Source organism: Gastrolobium bilobum, unplaced genomic scaffold (genome assembly GCF_033153095.1).
Source record: "Gastrolobium bilobum isolate Gb01-03AN ecotype WA unplaced genomic scaffold, APGP_CSIRO_Gbil_v1 utg2193, whole genome shotgun sequence".
Taxonomy (NCBI): domain Eukaryota; kingdom Viridiplantae; phylum Streptophyta; class Magnoliopsida; order Fabales; family Fabaceae; genus Gastrolobium; species Gastrolobium bilobum.
Window position 1 is genome coordinate 77,678 of NW_026897609.1, and position 13,734 is coordinate 91,411.

A 13,734-nucleotide genomic window follows, 5' to 3' on the forward strand; every position below is an offset into this window, starting at 1 on the left:
GTAGGCCCATTGAAGGCCCAAAAACTTACGACGAAGCCCAATCTCATGAGGACCCAGAACAAAGCGCGATGACCACCATCGCACATAGCGTGACGCGGTGCACCCATCGCGCACGAAACCGCCCAAATAGCATAACTTCATAAGTAAGGAAGTAACCTCAAGAACTAATACGAACCCACCACGCCTTTGTACAAATACGTAGAGGACAGCACCAGCTCGCCGCTACTCTAGCAGGGTAGCTTGGCAGTAAAAGATAAGGCTATTAACACTCTAGCCAAACCTGCAGCCCGAAAACGGCCAATCAGAGGCCATACCGCTTTCTCAATGCAGCATCTCAACTACTATATAAGCAAGGGGTACCAGCCCAGGTATGATCATCTAATTCATAGAGAATATACTTACATCTGCAACTGATACTGATTTAAGCATCGGAGTGTCATCGCAGGTATCCCCCATCAAGGCTCAAAGATCACGCTAACGAAGGATCAAAGTTTAGATTTTATTATCAGCAACCTCAAGCCCAAGAAGAAGAAGTATCTTCACCACATCAACCGTGTGTGATTAGACTCGATATACATTGGCTAGTCCATATTGTATTTGGTCTGATCAGTACCAAATGGAACTTATTCTCTGCTAATGGTTAGACAAGAAGACAAGGTTGAGAAAAGCTCCTTTTAACACACCATCTAATCACGGGGGAAATTAATGTCTTTGCTATAGCCTCATCCGTTTCTTAATTATTTTACTTTGTTTAAAAAAGGTTTTTTGGGCGATCCTATTGATGGTGGCCCATGATTTTGCATTATTCATCGCTATTCTATAAGATATAAAGTTACGTCACTAAGTTTTTAAAGGATTATACTTTTTGACATGATTTTTCAGCAATAAATTTTAAATTCGACGATTGCATACGTAATATTGATGATATAATTTCGTCACTCACTTTTTAATATGATTTTTAATTAAACTTATTGTCACTTTTCCAACAAAATGATTGGCTGATTCAAGGTCACGTAATTTGTTTCTCTCTCTCAATAATACAGTTAAAAAAGTAATCAGTTAATCTTGTTACCAATAAATGTGTTTCCTTTAATTTCACGGATCGGCAGAAAAAAAATTCAAAAATAAATTTGTTGAATTTGCTTGAAAACTTTTCAGAAAACGAATTTTATCAACTCAACTGCTATTAACTACAAATTCTTTTAAGATCTTATGAACAATTCATCTCATACTAGTTTCTACTCTCTCATCTAATGCATGCCAAGCACCAAGATTTACTGCAGATGAATGAAGCTTCATGATTATCATATTCATGCTGTGGGTTTGCAAAGTCAAGTTGCAATTAAGTCTATAAAGACTAAAATGCATATAAATTAAAGAGATCAATAATTTTCATGCGGTAAAAAATAAAATTATTTTCTACACATACATAAAAATGTATGGACCTCATGTGGGGCCATATGAAGAAAAAAGAGAAAAAAATTAAACATGGGTCTCATACACTTTTATGTGTGCGTAGGAGATAAAATTATTTCTTACAATATGAGAAACATTGGGGACCGTTATTCTTATAACCTATTTTTTCACTAATGATTTTCTTCAATCCAACTATTATAATTTATTGGAATTAATAATTAATTAATAAATATAACTTAATAAATCATAATCATTGGATTGACGGAAATCAATAATAAAAAATAGGTTGTAAGAGGTTGTAAAACTTTTAGATTGTAAGAATAACGCTCATCAGTAAACATTAATCCCATAAATTAATTATGAAATACCGTTAATGAGCATACACAAATCAATTTTTTAAAAAAGTTCCTAGATGGTTGGTTTTCCAGTTATTTATATTTTTTGATAATGGAGAATGGACATTAGCGGTAGCTGCATATATATCAGCAACCAAATGCACACAAACTGTAGATCCATTGAAATTGGCAGCATAAAGAGGATATCTAGTCTTATCAAAGTCTAGCTTCATATGCAAGTATAGCCACATGATTTGTTTTCAAAGATTAGTAGAATGAGGCAGAAGCTGATGTTACATGCCTCCACTAACTTCCCCTACAGATTTGATACATCCAAGAATAGATATGTCTCCAAATCCAATCTTCCTCTGGATTCTTCTTTCCTATACAAGAATTAACTATACAACCAAGAACTTCAAATTCCACACACTAAAACACTGTATTGAGGTGGAGATGTTATTGTTTTTCTTCTTCTTAATTTTCTTGATGTAAGAATCTTCAATTCAACATGATCTAACACGACGCCAAACTGCAAGTACAATTTAGAATAGGAGACATCGACTTTCATGCATAATTCAGAATTCAGATATCTCTATGCTTGGTGCTTGAGACAGTTCAACAACCAACTTAACACAAAGCCTGCTTGTTTGTTATACACGCAAAGATACATAAATGCATGCAAACAAGACAGAAAACTACAACTTTGTTACCTACCAACTTGTGTGCTATATATCATATCCGTTCATCCCAATGCAGAGTTGCATGCAGGTATGACAAGCATAGTAACAGAAGCCAAGTGTCTCCTGTATAACTGTGATTCACTGGTGCCATAGCAGAGCTAAAGTTTATTATGATGGTGATAGGTTTGGAACAAGAAAGTTCCAACTGTAATGGCTATGGCTCAAAACACAGGCCATGGTCGTCTCACTAGTGATAGCCATGACAATGAGACTACCGTCTCATTCAGATACAAAGAAATTTAAACATACCACCAAACATATGCTTCAACTAGTAAGAGATAGTAAGAGATTGTTTCAGCTTAATTAACCTATCTAGTCTGAGTCCTCGAAAAATAGTTGTGTTAAAATTTATTAAGAACTTTACTGTCTATATAGCCTTATCTGACTCAAATTAGACTAGTAAAGTAATCAATAAATTGAATTGTAATATCCAAAATAATAATAACAATTTAAACGTAAAATAGAATAAAACTTGCCACAACCTACATCAAGAGAGGGGGGAAAATGGTATATCACTGAAATTGGTTTAATTAAACATTATTAGAAGAGTTGGTATTTACCAAATGATGGTAGCTTAGTTGGTGCCAGAGAACTGAGCAGGTGGGATAAGAGCATGTGTTCAATCCTCCTCATTATTGTCTTTGGGAGGGGTTTAAAGCCTTAATTCTATGACTCATCCCGAATCAGACTAATCACCAAACAATGAACCGATTGGAATATACAAAAAAAGAAAAGAAAAAAGTTGGTATTCAGCAATGTCACGGGGTAAAAGGATTTACAGTGTAACTTGTATTAAAATCTCATTTAAGACAATGTGTGTAATTCAATTGGCCACTAAAGCTAAATAGGTGAGGAGAAAATCTAAGTTCAATTCTCACCAAATACATCTTTTGAAAAAGAGTCAAGAGCTTTAACTGTAACTAAACCCTGACTCGGGATTAGTCTCATAGCCGATTCAAAGAATTGAAGCTTATGAAGATACTGGAGTGCAAAATCGCCTTAAAGAAGTAATAAGGGTTGGTATACCAAAATAATAATAATAATAATAATAATAATAATAATAAACTAATGGTAATCCCCGAGATTTGGGTACAAATTTTCCTGATATTATTATAATACTATATAAATTAAAAGTAAACAAAATTAAGAAAAAATATTTAAAATTATAAAAGAGATATGTACAATTAATTTAAATAAAATATAAAAATATAGACTAAGAACAAATTAATTTTTTTTTAGAAAAAAATACTTAAGTTAAAAAAAATCAAAAAATGCTTAAGTAATAGACTTTAAAAATTTAACCGAGAATAGGCTATAATTTAATATTTAACAATGATTAAACCGTATGCTGAGAAATTAATTCGGCAATAAATGTTTCAACGGACTTTTCCTCGCAAACTAATAATTGTTTTGTTTTTATTTTCAGAAATGAATATTTGATTCCAAAAAAATTATTTTCTAATTGTTTTTCCTATTTTCATTGATAATTACAACAATGTCACCTCATTTTGACAACATTTTTGTTATTTTTATCATTCCTTATACAAGCATTTAATAACAAAAAATAAATTATAAACAGAGTGATATTTTTATAAATATTAGTAAAAACAAAAAATAGAGACAGAAGACATTTTCTTAAACCAAACAAAAAGTGCTTGTAATTTCCCCGGTAAAAACGCTATATTGGTTTTATAATTTTTTTCTGGGGGATATAAATGTGTTATAGAAGGAAAGAGAGATATAAACACAATATTACTGAAATTATGGTTTTTGATAGATCACAAATCACAATGGAAATTGATCTATTTAGCTAACTCTACCTATATAGTGAAATGAGGCTTTATTGTTATTGCTGTTGTATATATATGTATTCCAACAGGTGCTGATGTCTACATGAACTGCATAGAAAAGTCCATACTGAGAGGAGAGAAGATGACAATGGCAAGGGAGAAAGAAAAAGAAAACATCAACAAGTGAAGAAAAGAAAGAAAAGACTCACAAATACTTGATAAAAAAAAAAAAAAAAAAACCGAAGATAAAAATACAAATATTGTAACATAAACACAATTCCATCACAAGACAAAAGGAAAAGATGGCATTCAATTACAGAGGTATAGTTGTTGTGGTCTGGCTAGCAGAACTAGTGCTTCCATCCTTTTGAGTGACCATCTTGCATGTAGGGCTCTAAAAATCCAATAAACTGAAAAAACAAAATCACAGAAAAGATGTAGGTTGAAATTTTTTTTTTAATACAAAGCTCTATTTGTTACCAAGTTTAAAGAACAATGAATGAATCCTGCAAGTTGAAAATACAAAACTTTTCTCCAGGTTCAAACCTTATTCCCAGTCATTAAATAGTGGATGAGTATAATGGAAGTCCAACAGTACATCAAATGCTTGATTTTGAGCATAATGTCATATTTCAAGTTATGCCACGAGAACAGCATACCATGTATAAAACTGTAATGGAAGCAGATAAATACCAGAATGCAGTGGTTATCCACACACCTTAGTTCCATCTTCTGTCCAACGTGCACCATATCCATCAGCAACCCTTATTTCAAAGACAACTCCATGCGGCGCGACAGTATGTATATTCAGCCAACAACAATGCGCTATTAAGCGGTTAATAACATCCATTGCAAGCTTATTTTTATTAGAATCTGTAAAGAACGTTGAAAAAGAAAGTATAAATAAAAAATAATGTGATCAAATTATTAGAGAGTGAGACGCTGCTAATATATACTCACTAAACTAAACATTTCAGCAAAAATATTGGACCTAACACAGGAAACAAGTTCAGATAAATTCTTCTATGGGAAACAGATTCAACTTGCACACAAACCTAGATAACCAATGCAATAGGGAAACTGAAAAGCAATTACCAGACACATCTAAATGATTCTCTTTAAAAAAACACACTTACCGTTTCCATCCAGAGAACCCCAATAACCACTGCTACTCCTACAAGCATGCTTGGCCAATGCACGAGCTCCATGAGTCAAGGCAAATTCCTAAATAACAATAATTAAGAGTATATATATAATTTATCATAAAGTATCAATAAAGTCGTTGTCCCATTGGGGTCTGAACAATTTATTAAAATAAAAACAGAGAAAATTCCTATAGTCTGAATTCTGTTTGTTAATGCAGAGTGATTTTCTCCTAAGGTTCTACATAAATATAGACAGAGGCAATTCCAAAAATTCCTTAAAGAGGTGAAAGTGACTAAAAGACTGCAAAATCCTTACCCCCCCAACAAACACACACACACACAACAACAACAACAACAAAAAAATAGAAAAAGAAAAGAAAAGGTGCAAGAAAGTAACTTTCTTACATCTGGTTTGCATGGCAAATTAAATGATGCCAATAGAGTTGATCTTGGTGGTGGAAGCGCATTAGGAATTGTCCCTGTGGTGTGCACCAGACCTAGAAGGCCTTGAACACCCTCGTAGCTTAATCCCTAGATTAAAGCAGTACAGCACAATAATCAGGAACTATCTTAAGTGGAGTTTTATATATGAACACTCTGAGCATTAGTTCACATGCAGTCAGGTTAAACATGACATATGTAAGTACAGAAACATGTGAATGGCTGTTTCTGTTCTTCTTTTGCAAAATATCAATCTAAAATTACTATGCAAACCATTGCTTTTTCTGCATATGAAATACATATTATGATAATCATGAAGTAATAAAAATTCACAAATCAAAGACAAAATCATATCAATAACCAATCATTTAGATCAGATTGAAGCAGCCTTTTAGAGGATTCATAGATGATTTTTAAATCCAATAAGTCAACAGATCAGTTGCTATAGTTTCATAGGAAAGTAAACCCACACAAAATAAACTAGCCAAAGAAATGTATGGTTGAAGGGCCATTTTTGAAACAGTGATTGCAAGAACACCATTTGCCTGTTCCTTCTCTTCTGTATAAAACCTCCTGTAGATTTTTACACCTGTAATGCTAAGCAAGTGTTACTGTGGAAGCATCAGTATAAAATCTGGAATTGACTTCGACATATATTGAACAGTGGTTCTTTCATCTTAAAAAGATTTTGGATGAATAAATACAATGCAGGATCAAATAATCATTCGGAGTAGTTATTTAGTTCATTATGTTATTCATTTTGAATTGAATAATTCTCCAAGTGGTTATTGGTCTAGCTATACATGCTGATTCCGTTTCTTTGTGTATAACCAGGACATTCAGTACCTTCTTCAACACTTTCAACTCCTGGAAGAACTTTCCCAAGGCTTTCTGCCTCCAACATGTCAAAGAACGAAGGATACCATTGTATTCCCTAAATATTGATGAAGTTAAGAGACAAGACTCTCTAAAGTGAGCTTGCATCTGAAGTGAGCTTGCATCTGAAGTGAGCAATCAAGGGTGTACCACCCTTCTTTGATTTAATGTGCATTGTGATCTTAGCTCACTAAAATTTAAGGTGGATATACACTTACTTGCTCACTTTAGAAACAATCTCAATTCAGAGGAGCTTTTTCCAAAGAGAACAGAGCAAAGCCTTTACTGGCAGAAGTACCAATTAACAATGAAACAAACATCACCTGAACTTCAAACACCACAGACTTATTGAAGAGAATCAGATTTCCTAATTCAATCCTGGGAACCAAATTAGAAAAAATAAAATAAAATAAAGCAAATGAGCGAAGTAAAATAGCCAACATATAACTCATAGTAAATCAATAGCAAACAATTAAGAGAAAATAAAATTCAAGTAACGTCCATATGGAGCTGGTAGGTAACCTGGGTCAAGTGATTATGACATAATAGCTAGATAAAAATTTTAAATACGAAGATATCACATACATAATTTGTCTCCCTAGACAGGGAAGAGAGGCATTTTATTTTTTTGGTCATATTGGAATGGTAAGCACCTAGGTAGGGGAAGAGGATAGGTAGCCTAATGAAGGATCAAACCTCTCACATCATCACAACCAAGTCTTAAAAGACTTTAGCCTGTGCCTGTCGAGCTACAAGCCCGTTGGAATTTGTTCTTGCCACTAAAAGTCTCAAAATTTCAATAAATAAGTCATCTGTTTGTTCAGTTGGTTCAGAGTTTGCTTCCAATTGATTACTGAATGTTACTTTCATATGTCTTTTACATCAAGAGCACTCAGAATTCAAAATATTCATACCATACAAAACAATGAATTCAGTGGTCTATCACTAACTCCATGTGAATGAAGGAAACGATCAAGAAAATTAAAATAAGATAACAGTTATACATATCTAGCATATATTTGAAATTACAAAAAAAATATGAAAAACCTGCTGTATTTACCACTGGCACACCTCCCTTCAATTGTTTTCAGGCCATCTGCAGGCAATAACATCATAAGACTTAGCAGAATTGAACACTAGTATGAATGAGAGTGTCATGTCCAAAGACATTATCGATGGTACTTACATGCAGTATTTTTATTCTTTCTTTTAGGGGCAATAGATAATTTTTCAACCCAGCAACAGGGCTTATGCAAAAATATATATATTTTTTAGCTGTGATTACATCGAACTTCATCATATTCGAATGGACTATGGAGTGATTAGTACCTTTTAGCTGGGAAAAAAAAGGCTCTTGAACATTGAGTTCAAGGGAAACACTCTTCAGAATCTGTTGAAACAAAAATATATAAGTCCAGCTTAATCAATAGATAAAGAGGAGCAAACAAAAAAGCAGTAGTTAACATAACATTATACATTCATTATTTCTGACCCATTCTCCACAATCAATTTGTGCCACTCACTATGTTTCTGTTTCATGGAAGCATTTTCAAATTCATGGGCCATGGCTAAATTGCAGCCTGTCCCATAAAATGCTTCAGAATCCATACACCTCAACAGAGCTGAGGCAAGACGCTTGTACAAGGGATACAATGGCACTCCTTCCAAAGAATCTGCAAAATATTTAAAAAAATGCATATATTTTGTATTTCCATAGGATCAAAATCAACCCTCCCCCCACCTCACAAAAAAATAAATAAAAAATAAAAAAACAAACTTTAGAATGAATTTTGATCATCTCACTTCTTGTTAGTTTATTGGCTTATTTGAAGACCCAAAAGAAAAAAAAAAAAAAGTGGGTAAGTACCGTGTGAAGAGGATGAGTATGTTGGGTCATCATCTTTGAGAAGGGTGGAACAGAATTCAGTGGAGAGATTGAGATTGTTAAGGTAAGAGTGAGAGTCTAGAGTGAACTTAACAAGCTCCTCTAAACAATCACTAAGCTTGACTACAACACCATCACTTTTCTTTTCCATTTTCGATTCAATTATTACAAACAAACCTCTTCGCCTTATTTATCTAATGGCATCCACGGCCCATCCTATTGGATAGGGATAGCGGGCTGGCCCAAATTTTTCTTGGCCCAGTAAAGATAACATAGTTCGGATAAACACATTGCATATAAATAATATAAAGGGAGGATATTTATTCTACCTTATTTTTTCACTATCTTTCTAATCATCATTAAATCAATATTTTTTCTCTCTACTTTAGCTGACAAGTTTATGAAGAAAGAGAAAAAATAATAATTAAGGGAAGGTTATACTTGTTATCATTTTAATCTTATTACTCTTACTACCTGATTGATTATCATTTGATCAATTACTATGTACCCAGAGTACATAGTTATAATTATAGTTTGTAAGAATTTGTTATAGTCGTTGATTAATATGTTAATCCAACGGTAATTAGAGAGGTAATAAAAAAATAAGGTAGTTAGTATATCCCCTCATAAATAAACAGAAAAAGGGCAACTAGATGAAATAATCTCGTATTATTGTTTGATGATTTTACATGGGGTTGGTCCCCTTCCTTTAACTTCATACTCAAAAGTGAATTGTGTTTTACAAAAATTGTGGAAAATTGAAAATTATATCACCAAAGGGAAATTCTAGACACCCTTGGTCTATCCTATGAGTTTATGACTTTGTGTATCTCTATGTGTGTACAATGTTACAAGTCCTATACGAGATTATTGGAAAGCTGCTTGCGCATTTTCCTTCCAATATCTGGTTCCTAAGTTCTTGTGTGCACTAAATAAATAGAATATGGTTGATTAATTATTAACCAATTTTGTTGTTGTCAAATCTCAATCTCTTTAGCTGGTCCTGATTCCAAGGCATTTGCATTTGGTGCTGTAAAATGGGGTTCCACAGAACCATGTGAAAGATGATAACTTTGCTCGTGACGAGCCTTTATAGTCCATAGCACAACCAACAAGACCATGATCACTCCAAGAAACACCATTCCTGACCATACCATCTTAGCATATTTCTTCAAAGGCTTGCAGTGTTTGACAAGGACTTGAGAGAATGCATCTTTTACCACCTGGCATTCTAACAAGTGTTCCATACTCGGATACACGTTCAGTAGGTCCTGAATTGAACTTGTGTAAGCCTCAACTTTCACGTATTCACTGCCAGTTATGAAATCTCCATTGTCACAAGTTCCATCATTGGCATCTGTACATGTAAAAGGCTTCAATACCTTATAGAGGAGGATCAGGGAAACAATAATGTTAGCATATCTTGGTCTTATAATTTAGGTGCAGAAATAGAATTTTCAATAAGACATTATTCCCACTCTGTGTGACATACCTTTGGGATATCTCCTATTCGTATAGTATTAGCTGGACAGTTTTCTGGCTGGTATAAATACTTAGGGGGTTCTGAGAAAGGATTGCAAACATGAACAATATTCGGATCTGATGTTGCCTGCAGGGTTGTTATGTTTGCATTCACCTGGACAATGACCAAAACCAAAACATGACTACTACATTATATACGAGGTCCAATATGTTGGATTGAACACCAAACACCAATGCTATATATGAATTGTAACGTCCTACCGCTTCAAGAATCAATGATTATCCCTACATATTAACATGAGACTTTTCAGTGTGTTTTTTACTCACTCGCACACTTCCTGGTGAAAACTTCCCAGGAGGTCACCCATCCCATAATTGCTCCAAGTCAAGCACGCTTAACTATGGAGTTCTTCCGTTCCGAGCTACCGAAAAGCAGATGCATCTTGTTAGTATAGGTAGTACCAATTAATTCTTATAAGTTATCCCAAACTGTGCAGTCTCACACCTTCACAGTCTTTGGAATCCCTCTTTTTCGGGTGCCGATTCGATTCTTTCATGCATGTAACCCCCGCTGGAAGCCGCTCCTTGTCCATGCCCTTTCGCACCGGCGATCACTCCTCGTCCTCGTCAGCGCCCGAGATGTTACAAGTGGTATCAGAGCAGGGCCTCTCTTCCAGTACGGTGTGGTTCGAGGACGAACCAGGACATCCCGGGCGCTGACGAAGACGAGGAGTGATCGCCGGTGCGAAAGGGCATGGACAAAGAACGGCTCCTGACAGGCTTCCAGCAGGGGGTTACATGCATGAATGAATCGAATCGGCACCCGAAAAAGAGGGATTCCAAAGACTGTGCAGGTGTGAGACTGCACAGTTTGGGATAGCTTATAAGAATTAATTGGTACTACTTATACTAACAAGAGGCATCTGCTTTTCGGTAGCCCGGAACCGAAGAACTCCAAAGTTAAGCGTGCTTGACTTGGAGCAATTCTGGGATGGGTGACCTCCTGGGAAGTTTTCCCAGGAAGTGTGCGAGTGAGGAAAAAGCACACTGAAAAGTCTCGTGTTAGTATGTGAGGATAGTCATTGATTCTTGAAGCGGCCAGGTGTTACATGAATAATAATAATAATAGAGTAGAACTAGGAACCACAGAAATATTATTTATATGAATAAAAGGCTCAGTTTAGGCCTCTATAGTGGATTGGTTGAAGTCATAATGTAGAAGGGGAAAAAAAGAAGCTGATGTTTGAGATTATGTAAAACTTACCTCATTAACAAGGTTATAGATCCCAGCACTAACATCAGATAGAACTGATTTTGCCGAGAGTAATTCATCACAAGGGAGGATGGAGCTTAGGCTGTTGTTATAAGGATTTTCTTGAAAGTTGTCAAGAGCTGTGCACGCATCACTAGAAAATCTACAATATAGGAGAACTCTTTAGTACTCAAAACTTTTTTCTTTATAACTATATTGCTGGAAAAAATTGTAAACTCTTTGAGAATCTGTAAATCAGAAAGGACTTGGATTTACTTTTCTAAGAAGAAATAGACTCCAAAGAATAGCCAGCATATCACTGTCATCAACCAGCAAAGTACAAGAAGCCTGTGAAAACAAAACAAAACAAAATTTTAGATTTGCGACACATATCATATTTGTAAACATAAATACACTTGCTTCTAAGTTCTAAGGTTCCAAGCAAGTACAATTTAGCTTGCTTACAGATACAATGCCCGTCGTAACCTCAGTACACCAGAAACTGCACAGAAAATTCCATTTTATGAGAATCATGTATCATGTGTAGAAGAATTCCTTCGTATAAAATCGAAACAGGATGTAAAGATTTGAAATTCTCACGAGTCTAAAGATAGATGTCAATGATGTTATGCATATGGACCAATTAAAAATACCTGACAAAGCTGTTACAGCAACCAAGTTCAAGCTTATAATCACGGTGGTAATTACAAACCTGCAATTAAAAAGCAATCCCTTATTACCATGAACTTGGTTATTCATTTTACATTTTCTTATGAATAGGAGAGACAGAAGAGTCTTACACTATTTTCAAACCCTTGTTAATAAGGCGCCTATTCTTCCTAGCTTGCTTTTCAATGTTTGCAGAAGCATCATCAAGTCTCTCAGTTGTAGAGTCAAGATATACAGAAGCCTCAGCATTGAAATTGGCTTCCATCAAGTTACTTTCCATGTCTTTTAACGCTCCTGCTGTGTTGTGTATTGTTTCTGATGCCTCATTTGCTGTCTTGATTATGATATTAACTGATGTTTTCGCTTCAGAATGGAATCTTGCACTCCCCGCTAGAACTACCCCAGTTGCAGCTCTACAAAAAACAAGAGCCATGCAAACAAGGATATCCACTTCAGCAAAAGGAAAAAGATCATTGTTAATACATAGCTAATAATACCATGAGCAATATAGCCAAAGGAAAAAGAGCCATGCTAGTAGTATTGAATAATCCCTTAGATATCCACTTCAGCAAAAGGAAAAAGAAAGAGAAAAGATGATCCTGTTCAGAAATATCATTGTTACTGAGGCTAGTCACAAGGATGAATGACTTACATAGCTAATACCATGAGCAATATAGCCAAAGGAATTAGTGAAAGATCACAACTCTTGTAATTACAAGGAAAGATCTTCTTTATCCTTCTTCCTTCATTACTTCTGCTATAAAACTTGGTTGTTATCAAAAAACCTCCATATACTATTCCACAGAAAAGGCAGAGCACCCCAATTGCATATCCATATTTTCCAGTGAATATTAGCGACTACAAAACATTAAGGACATGTTAACAACATCGTTGATGTTAGAAATTATACTAAGTAACGAAGAGGGAGGGAGATTTACACTCCAATAATGCTTGTTGGTGATGTTAAATCCTCCTCTATATTTTTTGAAATTATCCAAAGGATCCACTCTAAGAGTATTGTCTTGCTGTCTAATGGGTTCTGACATATTATCTGCATCAAGCATATACATAATACTCCTCACCGTCAGTGTATACTTAAATAGATTACATAAAATTATTAAATTTCTTAGTCTGCATCAGACATGCTCTTGCTTGCTTTTTAAAGCAGGGGGGGCATAATAATTGGTATCAAATGTTAATGAACATAATATCACATATACAATTTCCATTTAATATTTCCTTAAAATGTATCCCCAATTTATGGTTGTTGTTCTACACCTTATTCTGACCTTAGACGTGTACGTTATTTAAAACTTACCTATTTGGTCATTTCATGACATTTGACATGGAACTGACTTACAACAACACATATCCTATGCTAACTATGTAATATTTTCATGGCACAATTGCAGAAAATCTGAAGGAATATATTAGGAAACCAAATCTCACCTGCCACAGAATCACCGGTTGAGACTGCTTGTGCTGCAATTTCAGGGAAAATCAAGACAATAATCACCATAACAGATACTAGGCCGAAGGCTATGGCCATCACTAACCTGTCACATAACCAAGATGTTAATATATTCTGCCTGTAAATTTAATTCAATGCATTTTTACTCTATAACCAAGAGAGAGGAAGGGAGTTTCCATGATTCATAATCAAAATATGCATATGAATATTAACTATATAGAAGAAGCAATAT

At 34.7% G+C, this 13,734-nt stretch overlaps 2 protein-coding genes across 2 annotated transcripts; both read right to left on the bottom strand.

Annotated features, from left to right (window-relative positions):
- Positions 1 to 4,502: 4,502 nt before the first annotated feature.
- Positions 4,503 to 8,779, bottom strand: LOC133308551 (uncharacterized). The gene is made up of 11 exons (XM_061509185.1): positions 8,611 to 8,779; positions 8,220 to 8,416; positions 8,073 to 8,133; positions 7,791 to 7,839; positions 7,067 to 7,121; positions 6,714 to 6,801; positions 6,338 to 6,456; positions 5,832 to 5,957; positions 5,418 to 5,505; positions 5,000 to 5,154; positions 4,503 to 4,691 (listed from the first exon to the last, which is right to left on the bottom strand). The coding sequence occupies exons 1-11, from the start codon at positions 8,777 to 8,779 to the stop codon at positions 4,632 to 4,634; spliced, it is 1,167 nt and encodes a 388-aa protein (XP_061365169.1). The 3' UTR covers positions 4,503 to 4,631.
- Positions 8,780 to 9,605: 826 nt separating this feature from the next.
- Positions 9,606 to 13,580, bottom strand: LOC133308552 (uncharacterized). The gene is made up of 10 exons (XM_061509186.1): positions 13,481 to 13,580; positions 12,970 to 13,082; positions 12,695 to 12,889; positions 12,163 to 12,518; positions 12,016 to 12,074; positions 11,828 to 11,864; positions 11,639 to 11,710; positions 11,375 to 11,525; positions 10,121 to 10,264; positions 9,606 to 10,010 (listed from the first exon to the last, which is right to left on the bottom strand). Exons 1-10 carry the CDS (start codon positions 13,578 to 13,580, stop codon positions 9,606 to 9,608), a joined length of 1,632 nt encoding a protein of 543 aa, XP_061365170.1.
- Positions 13,581 to 13,734: the final 154 nt, after the last annotated feature.